The sequence below is a fragment of the Nipponia nippon genome, unplaced genomic scaffold (genome assembly GCF_047370975.1).
Source record: "Nipponia nippon isolate SJK-2023a ecotype South Korea unplaced genomic scaffold, ASM4737097v1 scaffold_6, whole genome shotgun sequence".
NCBI lineage: Eukaryota > Metazoa > Chordata > Aves > Pelecaniformes > Threskiornithidae > Nipponia > Nipponia nippon.
Window position 1 is genome coordinate 10,381,061 of NW_028262380.1, and position 13,132 is coordinate 10,394,192.

General features: G+C 40.4%; 1 protein-coding gene across 4 annotated transcripts in view; it reads left to right on the forward strand.

The window, feature by feature from the left end:
- Positions 1 to 13,132, forward strand: part of FAM193A (family with sequence similarity 193 member A) — an 84,904-nt gene that overhangs the window by 18,724 nt on the left and 53,048 nt on the right. Inside the window, exon 1 of one of the 4 annotated variants that reach the window (XM_087737842.1) lies at positions 10,288 to 10,602. The exons of the other annotated variants lie outside the window; for them this stretch is intronic. Within the exon in view, the coding sequence (XP_087593968.1) occupies positions 10,507 to 10,602 (96 nt within the window). The 5' untranslated portion in view covers positions 10,288 to 10,506. Of the gene's footprint in view, positions 1 to 10,287; positions 10,603 to 13,132 lie in introns of those variants that run through there. 4 annotated transcript variants of the gene reach the window in all.

Below are 13,132 nucleotides of genomic sequence, written 5' to 3' on the forward strand. Positions count from 1 at the left end.
GCCATTGTACTGGGGAAAAGAAATGCTTGAATCATCTTCATTATTAGCTTTTGGTATTTATTTTTTTTTAGCACATGTGGCTGCATAATTGCTGGAAAAATGTTGAACATTTTTCTAGTACAGGAAAGGCAGAATCCTGGTAGGAGGTGGATTGGCTCTGTTTTGCTGTGTCATATTTGGCTACAAAGAAGGGAAGTATTGCATGTGGGATATGTTCTAAAGAATTTGTGATGTGTGTAATTAAAACAAAATCTCCTTCCCTCCCTTTTTCCCCTGGAGAGCGTGGGTTCTTGGTTGCTGCACATCTGGGTATTACAGACCCAAGTCTTTTTTTTCACTCAAGTCTAAGCTTGTCCGTGCTTTAATTCTGTTATTTTCTATACCTGCTGCCATTTCACTTGTCAATTAGGAAATAGCATTTAATGCTGTGCAGAAAACTCTCTAAATATAACTAATTACTATACTTCAGCCACTAAAAGACATGATTTCCTCCTCTTCCCCTTATGGCTTAATATTAAATTTGATTTTTAATTTGGTTTCAGGTTTTCAAGTTTGCTTTATTTTACCAATTGTCCGTACCTTTACACAAAACTTAAAATACTAAATTTTTCTGCCTTTTTTTTAAATGCAGTATTAAAAGTTATACAAGAGCCTTATAAAAACTACTGTAGGCAAATTTTCCTTCATTTTCCGTGCCACAAATAAAATTTAAAAAAACACCCAGAAGACAACGACAGCTCATATATTGCAATTGAGTTGCAAATATATTTGGGCAACTGAAAAGGTTTTTCATGTGAATGGTGATACAAATCTGAAGGGATCTGGGCAGTTTTTTGGTACTGCCTATCTGTAGAAATATCCTAAAACACCTTTCATTAACTGATTCAACTTCATTTAAAATAGATCTTCACTATCCTTATCTTCAGGTCTGCTTCACATCCTTCGTATTGTGACTGATAGTCTTTTACTTTGGTTTGAATGTATTCCAGGACGTTTTACTCTGCTTTCCCTGTCCTCAGTTTAATTCTTGTCTTCCGCCACCCCCAGTGCATTCACAGAGCAAACTTCATTGCTTCGCTAAGCTAAACGAACCAGGCCTCTTGCTGACAGCCCTGTTTGGCTGTCACTGTGTCTATTGCAGTTAGTCGTTTCTTGAAGGTGGTTGACCAAATGAAGTCTCCTCCAGAGGTCTGTGAAGCAGCACTAATACTTTCTGGTGTCTCTTGAAAATAGTGCAATGCATCTTGGAATCGTGTTTGGTTTTCACAGTCTTAGGGATGAGCGTAAGCCATTGGCATAACCAAATCCTCTCCCCATTCGCTTTCAAATCTTGATGGAGAATTAATCTCAGAAAGGATGTTGGGTTGCAAATACAGCATGAGACACTTGTCAGTGTCTCTGACTTTTTTTAACGTTCCTTTACAATGTGAAATTATTTGATTTGGAGGTGGGGATTGAAAAATTCTGAGAATTGCAAATGTAAAGTATGAATAATTATTTGAATAAGATGAAAGGGAAGACGTTACAGAATTATCAATCCAAATCATTACATATGCATCTGCACAGTGATACTTCTGGAAAAATAGCCAATTTCTAATAACCTATTTTTCAATTTACATGCAGTACCTCAGATCGATGCAATGCAAAATACGAAGAAGATAAGGATACTAATTGCTCTGCTGGCTTTAATCTGAATAAATGGTCTTATTAAGCCAAGGAATTGGTTGCACAAATATAAGCATGCTGTAGTTTCTTAGTTACACACAATTTTAGAGATGAGAGCCTTGTACTTATTGTAGTTTGTTGGGTTTCGTTCTGTTTAAAAACATATTTCTCTAAGAGAAAAATGAAGATACAATTACAAAGAAGATGAGCGCAAGCTTATGTCATGGTTTGCAGCCTTCTGATTTGTATTTAATTTTTTACTTCAAAATGTAGGGCTTTGATTCTTCCTGTCTTCACCATTTCTTTACTGAAATGTCACTGTTTTAGTATGCTAAGTAAGCTGTAATATTTCTGTGCTAAATCCCATTTTAACTTACTCTTCCCTCTTTTAAGCTTAAATATAGATTTCGGGTTTTTTAATGACCAAAATTAATTTTTTGTTTTATTCTGGAAGTTAATTTTTCCTCTGTTTATGATGCTATGAGGAAATGGCTCATCAGCTGAGGCTGCCCGTTTGTACAAATAGTGATGCTGTAGTTTACAAAGTGAAGTTTGACAGTTATATAAAAGTGCAGCTTTAGGCTTCTATTCCCCCCCACCCTGCCCAAGGGCAATATCTTTCATTTATTGCAATACAGTGTGAATTTCAGTATGGTAGATGATACATATTTTTCTAGTATGTGTTTATAGATTTAAGCATGGTATAAATTGTGATTCTGACACTTTCAGTTTTTTGTAAGATGAGACAGAGGGGTTTAGGTTCAAAGGAAGATAAAAAGACAAGATGGGACTTGCAAGCATAGGCACATTTCATGGCATCAGGGATCTGTTGCTTTCTCCTGTAGCAATCCTTCTCCGCTGGAAGGCAATTAACCATTAACCACCAGAGACTTCAGTCAGTGCAGGTTCACTATGGCATTAATAACCGTTGCTTGGAAGCGTACGTCTTCCTTGAGAATGAATGTATGCGGGGCCACAGGGATGGCTGGGGAGTTTTATCTTCAGGGTTGGGGTAGCCCTGCATCTAGTGTTTAGTGCCTTTCAAAAAGTAAGGGTGACTTCAGCTTGTTCGCTTTCGAATGCAATAGGAGTATTTTTGTTCCCAGATAACGTGGATCTTACAGCTTTTTGTCCTGGAAAACCGTCAGTTACTAATTGTAAATGGGTATATTGCTAGCGGGTTACAGGGGATTGTGGTAATGCTGTTAACCTTTTTGTGTTGGCTTGGAAGAAAACGTGAAATTTTATTGATAAAGCTTCCGGAGGATATAATGACTTGAAAAGGAATAATAAGAGCTCTCAGCTGATTGAGGAAAACCAGTATTGGTTCATATGCTACAAACAAACAGTATTCATGCAAGCGTTGCCAAATTTCATGTGACTTACCTAGACAGATAGATTGACCTTTGGGGTGGATGTGCTGATGGCCTGTGCCCAGCTGTACAATATTTTGTGTATAAAAAAAACCAAACCAAACAAACTAGCATTTAATCTAGTACTTTAATCTATTCACAATGGGCATTTAATCTATTCACAAGTGCTAAGCTAGTACTTTAATCTATTCACAGTGGTATCAAATGGAGGAGTAGGGAGGTTATTTGGTTATCCAGCAGGGATTTCTTCCTGAATACCGGTTCTTGGGCTACCTAGTAGGAAGGATCATGCTAATTGTCTGTGTTTCTGACTTCCAAGGGCCTGTTTTCTAACTCTCCACAGCTTCTCGGAAGGTAAAGAATACATGGCTCATTAGATAGAAGCATCTGAATACATAACAGAAGAAAAGCGATGATGGAGAGTGAACAAAAATAATGAAATTTGCTAATTGATTCTGAGCCCAGATGAATTCTGGTTTAGATGATTTGCTACTTGCAATCTTTAAATAGGGATTATGCTAGATCATATCTGCTGGGAAAAGCACCCAAACAGGAATTAATTCAGGAAGGCCTTTGGCCTTTGTTAATACAAATTTCATGAGATCATGTGCCAGGCAGTGCTTAGATATTTTTCTTAAGTACAGCTTACGTAGGTTTGTTTTTGGTGGTGGAATTCAACTTAGCGTCTACAGAGCACATCAGGACTTCTGGTAGAATCTGGCCACTTCATTCTACAAAGCAACTGTGTATTTTTTTTTTTTTTCTTAGGGTATTATTTGGTAGTGATTAGTTGTCACATCAGACTTCTCTTAAAAAAAAAAGTGTGTGTGGGGGGAATCTTTTATTGCAGTGGTTGAGGTAGGAATGAATATACCCATCTGTAAGTTTCATGGAATGAATAGTTTAAGTCTGCATCATTCGAATTAATGTCCAAGGAAGTAATTTGCCCGTGTTTAATAGAAAAAAATAGATGAAAAACCTCTTCTTTGAGTATAACCTTGCTTTAACTTCCAGTTAAAGTTAAACAATTGTAGATCATTCTGTCTTATAATGGGATACAGATCGGAGTTTCATCTTTTTAATTTTGGTTTATGAATGCTTTCTAGTTCCTGTAGAGATCATAGCTTTTTTGTGTGTGCTAACATTGTCATATTGTGGCACTATAACCTGTGAACTCCTTATTTCCTAACAGGTACTCATTTCCTGAAGGATGTATTTTAGATTGATTCAGCTAAAAGAAAAATTGAGTGTGCTATTGAAGAATGCGTGGGAAGAAGGGCACAGAATATAGATGTTGCTCCCTTAAAATTCATTACAGAATAACAATATCTACGTTCTTTTGAAAGTACTGCTTCAAAGTTGTCTCTTTGAGGTACTACTGAAAAAAAACTTTCCCAGGATAGTTTCAGGCACCTTTATTTGCAATGTAGCTCGTTTCATTTAAGATGGCTGTGTTTGAGTATAGCTTTTTGTCTATCCAGGTTTGAAGGGTTTGTGAATTTAAGTAGCTGTTTAGACTTTAGTCTATTCTGGTTACTGTGCTACAGTAGAGTTGTTATATCTTGGCTCTGAGGACCCAAAGGAAAAAAAAAGATGCAGCACGTAAATAATCAGTTCTGTGTAAATCCACCAGAAGTGTTGCTTTTACCTATTTTCAGAAGACCCAAGTTGTTAAAGAACTAGAAGTAGAAAGAAGACTGGTTTTCTTCCTATTCTGTATTGTTCAGTGCTGTCTGATTTCCTTCCTCCCTGCTCTATTTTTGAGGCTTTTGTGTGTGTCTGGTCATACTGAAAACAAAACAAAACCTTGATTATGTATACTTTTTGCACTGACTTTTTAAAGTTATCTGTGTATTTGATCTGGCAGATACTAACAGTGCACGACCAGCACTTTTTGAAACCATGGGGGAAAAAATGCCTTTAACTTTCTCCAACTAATATTATGCCTTGTGTTGAAAAACAGCCGTGTATAGGTAACTTACCCCCCGCTCCCCCCCGCCACCCCTGTGATGAGCCTGTAAATAGTTACATCTTATAAAAATTCTTTGGCACAAGGTCTTGTTGGCCAAGTGACTTAGACTTAAGATTTAGCAGGAGGTAGTAGAGACTTGTCATCTCGGTTCTGTTTTAGGGTATCTCCCCAAATGGATGAGACGGGGACAGCTTTCCCACCCACCCCCAACCTCTCTCTTAACTCATAACTTTTGCTAAACAAGAAAATATTGGTCTTTTTCGAACAAGTCCAGTATATGCCTACTACTTACACTTTCTATAATTCTTCTCTCTAGACTGAACAGCTATAATGATAAAGGCTTCAACTGGAAAAAGTATTTCCTTTGAAATAATTTGAGTTTCTGTTGAAAACTCCTGAGACGTTTTGACTTAGTATCAAAGGTCCTAAGGGATTTCACTGCTGGAAAAGAAGCAAATCAGGTTTGGGATCTTGGGGGTGTGGGGAGAGGAATAATTATGTTGGGGTTTTGAGTCATTCATAGTAAACTTGCTTCGTTATCTCTATGCAAGGTAGATTGAGCTTTCTAGATTAAGCCTTCCCGTCCTCAGCTTGTCAGCTTGTTTGACATCAAAAATTTATTTTAGGAGTAGCTTTTACTAAGCTATGGAAATACAGTGTTATGTTTACTTAAAACCAAGTGATAAGTTTTAATAATATGACTTCTTGAAGAAGGGAAGCCTTCAGAGAACCTGTCTTGCGGGTTACTCAAATTCTGTAATGGTGTAATTTTTCCTGATAAAGAAAATGCTGAAAAGTCAATGTTATTACATTAAAAAGATTAAAATTGCAATGGAAGTGTCACTAAAATTATTGAAGTCTCATAATGTTGATTGTGTATGAATAATGAGCATTTCCCAGGAAACTACAACCAAGAAAACCATTTGTTATATTGGCTTAAAAGAAATTTACCTGGGATCTCGCAAAGTGTATTTTAGCAGTAGCACAAGAAGCCATTTTGCTCCTAAATATTTTCTGTGGAGATGCTTGGATAGTGAGTACCTAATTTTGGATTAATGTATTTGGCAATAGACAGTCATCACATCTTAAAAACTTTTAATAGATTTATCTTCATATGTTGTTCTTAATATGAAGTAATATCATACTTCACCTTTTGGAGGGCTGAATGAGTGACCTACTTGACAACAGCCTTGTTAGCTCCTTAAACAAGTATTGGGGTTTGTAATTCAGCACAACACTGGTGTTATCTGCCCAGCATTTTCCTGTCTTTTGCTTGTCTTTACAAACAAAATGAGTGTGAATTCTCAAGTTCGATGAATCATCGTTTCCTGGTGCCAGCATTGTCTCTCTTCCTCCTTCCCCCTTCATAGATTATTTCCTGTGGTTAGCCCTTGAGTACATAATTCCCGCTGGCTAAGCATGGTGGAGGGAGCGTGACACGATGGGCTAATGTGCTTTACAGTCACAAGACCTGCCCTATCCAAATGTGTATATACAAAAAATCGTACATAAATCAGTTGTAGTAACATGCAGTTGGTTATCATAACTAGCTGATACATCTCACAGCTACCATGGTGTTCTGCAGCAAATCTGCTTCCACAAAAGTCCTCTTTGACCAGGAGGGGGGTGTGCAGTCACGTTGTGCTTAGCTCCTTGGCTGTCGAGTGGAGTTTTGGCTTATTTCTACTTTAGAACAGTATGGTGAGGTTATATATCTGACAGCTCTCTGGTAGGATGTGAATGATTTCTGTGAAGTACGATGGCTATTGCACATAAATGTGCTGTGTATTAGATACCAGCGTAAGTAAGGGTTGAGTCAACACGTTAGCTGTATTGATGTGCAGTGCTTTCTGCCATCCTGAGCCTCTGCCAGGTTTTTCACTAATGCTTTACTCTTGGCTGTTGCTCAACTTCTGGCAACTTCTCTTTCTCCTGCTACTTAATTATTTCAGATCTAAAAGGTATTTTATCTGTATTTGAGAGTAATATTCAGATTTTGTATTTCAAATTTTGGATATCAAGAGAGTCACAAAAGCCTCGTGACACTCCTTGGAATGCTTGTTCTTCTGCAGCCTCCACTTTTCTATATCCCTGTTAATTGACATAAAGATTTAAAGATTCTCTGAAATTGCATGTAGCCCAGTAGCTTTTCAAAGGAGTACCAAGACACTGACTTCTTGCATCACTGACTTGTTTATGGATATGTTTTTCTTCATTGAAAAGTTTTCCTATCTCAAGAGCGTGGACTACACTAGAATAATGCAGGCTAGGCTGGAAAGGGATAACTTAGGAGTCTGTGAGTATTAAGGCTTAAAATAGCATGCTTGGTAAAATGGATTAATAGTCTGCAAAATTAATCAATTGGCCAGATCAATTGTTGGCTGCCTTAATATGAATATTTGAATTTTAATTATTATCACCTTGTCTTTGCCTTCCCTGGTTTCTATTTGGTACTTTGGCATCCTTAGTGAAAACAAGGATCTTTTTGTGTAGGAAACCTTCACAGCTTTCCTTGTTGGTGATGTTTGCAGCTAATCAAGAATTACTTTTTCTGTCAGTGTGTCTCCTGTAATACTGAGACTCCCTGGCAAGCAAGTGTGTAAGTATAACTGCATTCTGTTCGGCGTCACTACATCACACTAAACCATGACTATGTTTGGAAGTAGGAACCTCCAAACTTTTCACTGTTGCTGATCAAACATTTACCAATTTCCAAGCTATTGCTTTTAAAAGCTCTTTGGAATTAAATTTTGTATAACTGATGTCAAAACTCTGAAACAATAATCATAAACTCTGATAGCTGCTTGAGTTTCTTGAATGTTGTTGTGCCAGTGAACCTGGAAGTGTGTTGTGTATTGCTGATTATTTTCCTGCCTGTTGTTTGGCATGTTACTTTTGCATTCTCCATTCTCCAGTGCTAGGAAGAAAACTCTTGTGTTTAATCTCTTTTAAAATACGATTTTAGTATGGTTTTCTAAAAGGGCATGTCCTCTTACTGCAAAACCTCTAGTACTTTTGGGGGTTATTTAACAATGAAAAATAAGAAGTCTTTAGACTTCTATCTTACCTTCTATTAGAAAAATTTCCTGTTCACCTACTGCTTTGGCATCAGACTTTCATGACCATGGGCAGGGACCATCAGTCACCTTGGGCAGCCCAGCCACCCCTCGCTGGGTGCAGCGGGCCCAGGCACGCTGCGTCAGAGGGCACTTCTGCGTTTCTTGGCCATGTCGATATGGACCGTAAATATTCCTGTAGCTGCAGTAGTAACGTGGTCATCCTCTCCAAGAGGATTCCTGAATATAGTTCTGGGTGATCATTCACCTGATTCCAAGACCTCCCTGGACTGTTTCTTTCAGTGTTAGACCACCCTTAACAACAACTACCATCATGAAAAAATGATGGAATACACTGTTTTTTTGTAGTGCAGGTAATATTCTGCTTTATTAGGCATATGCTTTGTTTTGCGTTGTTTTTGCAGTAGTTTGATATCTTGCAGGGTTTACGCTATTTTGGTGGGAGAGTTTGTTCTCACTTTCATGTGGTGCATGGAACTGGTCTGTCCAGGGTGTAGTGAAGACAACCTTTTCTGTGAGAAACCAGACAGTCCTTTGCTTAATCTCTTGGATGGGTACTTCCAATGCCTTAAAAAATGTTCATGGATTTCTTAAAGTACAGCAGGTGAAAAATAATCAGAATGTTGAAATACATGAAATCACATAGGTAAGAGTGATGACACTACCAAGTAAATCTGTTTGTTTGCTCTCCCTCTGAAAAACTGGGCTGTACCAGATGTTAACTAGGTATAACGTGGCCTTAAAAACGGATTAAGGAGGGGATAAGTGTTGATGGTTTACTGCTGGTTTTTACATAACCTTTCTTCAGTGCTGTACCATACCTTCTGTGGAGGCTATTGTTACTGCAGAGACTACGGTCACCACTGACAATGTTCAGGAGCAATGTTTAAAGCAAACAAACCCCAGAACCTTTCTGTGCTGGAGGTCTGGCCAGCACGCTGTCCTGTCTGACGGTGCGTGGTATTCGATGAATGGAGAAGAGCACTACAGTGTGTGTGTGTGTGTGTAGGATAATCCTCCTCCCGTGTGCCTTTCCAGGTTTTACCAGTCCAGAGATGTCCTGCATCAGATTTTTTTTTTTCTACCTACTGTTGAACCTCTCTCTCATGCATTTATCATCATTCTTTTCCCTCATCCATGCATTTGGCTTCCACTAATGGCTTATCCTTAAATCAGTTGGGGTTAGGGAGGAAGGATCCTAAATTTTCACTTACTGAAATCAGATCGTTTCCTATCTCTTGAACTGAAGGCATAAAGAAGTCTTTCTTCATATCTGAAAATCACTTAGGATTTTGTGAGCATCACTCATCTGCCAGCAGCAGTTCTGTGACTGATTTAGCTGTGCCTGGGAGAGGAGAGGAACAGCTCCGCCTGGGACTGGAGAGCACCCAAGTCAAAGCTTCAGGCTGCGGGGAGGGAGGTCTTCACCAGCAAGTGCGACTTGAGACTGCTGCCTCCCAAGTGGCGTTGAGCGACAGCGATGGGAAGCGAGGCAGAGCTGCTATGGGAAGCTGCGGAGTGGTGTCGTAGTGTGCTCGCTGACTGGAAGCGCTCGAGAGAAGGCTTAGCACAGAACAGCTGTGGCAAACAGGTTTTGGCACAAGAAGTGTAGGCAGGAGAGCAAGTGACATAGACAAGACATCTTGATGGGTTTTGGGGGGGTAGCCAGGGTTAAGTGCAGTAGGTTTCTTTAGTGTTACTCAGAGGCTTACAGAAAATGTGTTGTTTCAGATGTTGAAACAAACTTCATTTTTCACCTCCCTATATGAAAATAAGGGAATTAATTCAAGTGGTATGGAATCGTATTGGGTTTATGCGGCAAGGTTTTGGTAGTGGGGGGGCTACAGGGGTGGCTTCTGTGAGAAGGTGCTGGAAGCTTCCCCTGTGTCTGATAGAGCCAACGGCAGCCGGCTCCAAGACGAACCTGCCACTGGCTAAGGCCGAGCCCATCAGCAATGGTGGTAGCGCCTCTAGGATAACAGATTTAAGAAGGGGGGGGAACCAAACCCTGCGCAATTGCAGATGGAGAGAGGAGTGAGAATATGTGAGAGGAGCAACCCTGCAGACACCAAGGTCAGTGAAGGAGGAGGGGAGGAGGTGCCCCAGGCGCTGGAGCAAAGCTCCCCGTGCAGCCTATGGTGAAGCCCATGGTGAGGCAGGCTGTCCCCCTGCAGGCTAATGGTGGAGCAGATATCCACCTGCAGCCCGTGGAGGATCCCACCCTGGAGCAGGTGGATGCCCAAAGGAGGCTGTGACCCTGTGGGAAGCTTGTGCTGGAGCAGGCTCCTGGCAGGACCTGTGGACCCATGGAGAGAGGAGCCCGGGCTGGAGCAGGTTTGCTGGCAGGACTTGTGACCCCGCAGGGGACCCACGCTGGAGCAGTCTGTTCCTGAAGGACGGCACCCGGTGGAAGGGACCCATGCTGGAGCAGCTCGTGAAGAACTGCAGCCCGTGGGAAGGACTCACGTTGGAGAAGTTTACTCTCTACAACTACCTGAAAGGAGGTTGTACCGAGGTGGGGGTCGGTCTATTCTCCCTAGTAACAAGTGACAGGACGAGAGGAAACGGCCTCAAGCTGCGCCAGGGCAGGTTTAGGTTGGATATTAGGAAAAACTGCTTCACCGAAAGGGCAGTCAGGCACTGGCACAGGCTGCCCAGGGAAGTGGTTGAGTCTCCATCCCTGGAGGTATTTAAAAGCCAGGTAGACGTGGTGCTTGGGGACTTGGTTTCATGGTGGACTTGGTAGTGCTAGGTTAACGGTTGGACTCAATGATTTTAAGGGTCTTTTCCAACCTTAATGATTTTATGATTCTACTGTCTGCCGTGGGAGGGAACCCAGGCTGGAGCAGGGGAGGAGTGTGAGGAGTCCTCCCCTAAGGAGGAAGGAGCGGCAGAGACAATGTGCGATCCAGTGACCGCAGCCCCCATTCCCTGTCCCTCTGCACTGCTCAGGGGGAGGAGGTAGAGAAAATCAGATGTAAAGTTAAGCCAAGGAAGAAGGGAGGGGTGGGGCAAGGTGTTTTAAGATTTGGTTTTATTTCTCATTACCCTACTCTGATTTTGATTGGTAACAAATTAGACTAATTTGCCCAAGTGGAGTCTGTTTTGCCCATGACGGTAATTGGTGACTGATCTCTCCCTGTCCTTATCTCAACCCATGAGCCTTTTGTTATGTTTTCTTTCCCCTGTCCAGCTGAGGAGAGGGAGTGATAGAGCGGCTTTGGTGGGCACCTGGCGTCCAGCCAGGGTCAATCCACCACAGGAATACCTTTGTTATATTAGGACCTTGTAGAATAAAGTGTGGCCCTAATTGTCTCTTGGTAACACTGGGGTTTTTTGGGTGTTTTTTTGGTTTTTTTTCTAGTCTATATCTTTCCTAATGCGCATGAGAAAATCAGTGCGGTATTTTCCAGTTGTTTTCCCCCAGGAGGAATTTGATTAAATCCTGCATTTATTTTTTTTTTTGAGCATCACATTTCTGCTGAACTCTTTAGGGTTCAGTGACAATGAGTCAAATCTAAATTTTCTTCCCGTGCTTTTCTTTTCCTGAGCTCTCCTGAGACATTGCATCACTCTCGCTTTCATGATGTTTGTGTGACTTCACCAGGCTTCAACTGCGAGAAAGATGGGGGTGTGTTGTCTAGTAATATGTCACTCAGCCACTGAAGGTCTGATTTTGATTGTGACAGGCTATTAGAGCAAATTATGGCAGTCTTTGAGTGTTTGTGTTCTAATTGCTCAACTGGTTCTTCAGGGTCATTCAGGTGAAATCAAGGAGTATTGTTTAAGCTGTGATTCTCACTCTCTTCATACTTTCTGGTACGAATTATACTGTGCCAAGATGGTGTATGCCGTATTCTCAAGAAAATTAACATTTTAGAGTGAATTAATGTGACAGCAGCTTGCAAGAAAAACAGTAACTTCTTTTCCATTGTAACTAACGTTTATAGAAAGAACAGGAAGATTCTGCCTTCCCCCCCGCCCCCTTTCCATTACGGTGAAGAGTGCACGCACAGATTCCCATGTTCCTGATCCATGCCAGCTTTCCTTCTGGCACTTACCTTCACAAAATAGGTTTTTAAAATATAAAACTTTGAAGTCATTAAAAAGGATACTCGGGACTGTAAAAATAAGTGTTCTTTAATAAAAAAAAAACCTAACAGTTAGAGTTGTCCAGAAGAGACAGCTGTCTAGCTTGTCACTTCTACTTTAAATCTCTGCACATAGAATTATATCTGTCAACATATGGCCCAGTAACTGGATCTTGTGAGGTCCTTCTGCCATTCTCCAGTCTCTTTAGTTACATGAAGAATTTAGAGCTATTAGTTAACGTTGTCATCTTGGTCCCTTTGTTGCTACAGACTTCGGATAACAGCAGTTTCCTAGATCTGCTTTGAAAGCTTAATAAATAAATAATTTTAAAAAATAATTTTCTGCTCCTCTAGTGCTGGTGAAGTATAAAGCAAGGATTAACATACTGAAATTATTAGTGCAACTGTAACATCCTTGAGCTTCCTTAGGACTCTTGGCTGAATGTCATCCGCTCTTGGTGGTTTGCTAATTTTTGAGTTACCCATTTGCTCCATACTTTTTTTCTAGCAGTGCTTTGCTTTGAAACAGATCCTCTAATGCATCTTCCATAAAGAAGTCTTTCACCGGGAGAGTATCTTTTAAACTCCTCCATAGTGAACATGAAGATGTGAAAAATAAATCTGGTGTTTCTGCCATGACTTTAGCTTGTTTGAGCATTTTTTAATGCATCTATTTGTTTACTTCAGCCTTACAGGCTGCCTACTCCTTCTTGCTCCTCATGTGCCTTGAAAAAGGATTTAGTTGTAGTTTTTATACTTTTTCTTCACTTCCTTAAATTATTTGTGAGACTGTCTCATATTTTTTTTCCTCTCTGTCTGTTTTTAGCTTGCTATTGTTTGAGCCCCATTTGAACAATTTCTGCGAGATTCCTCTAATGTTTTCTGTAATATGCTATTTAGCCATCTCCTTCCCTTGCTTGTCATGTTGTTATTCGCCCCTCTTAAGTCCTTTTT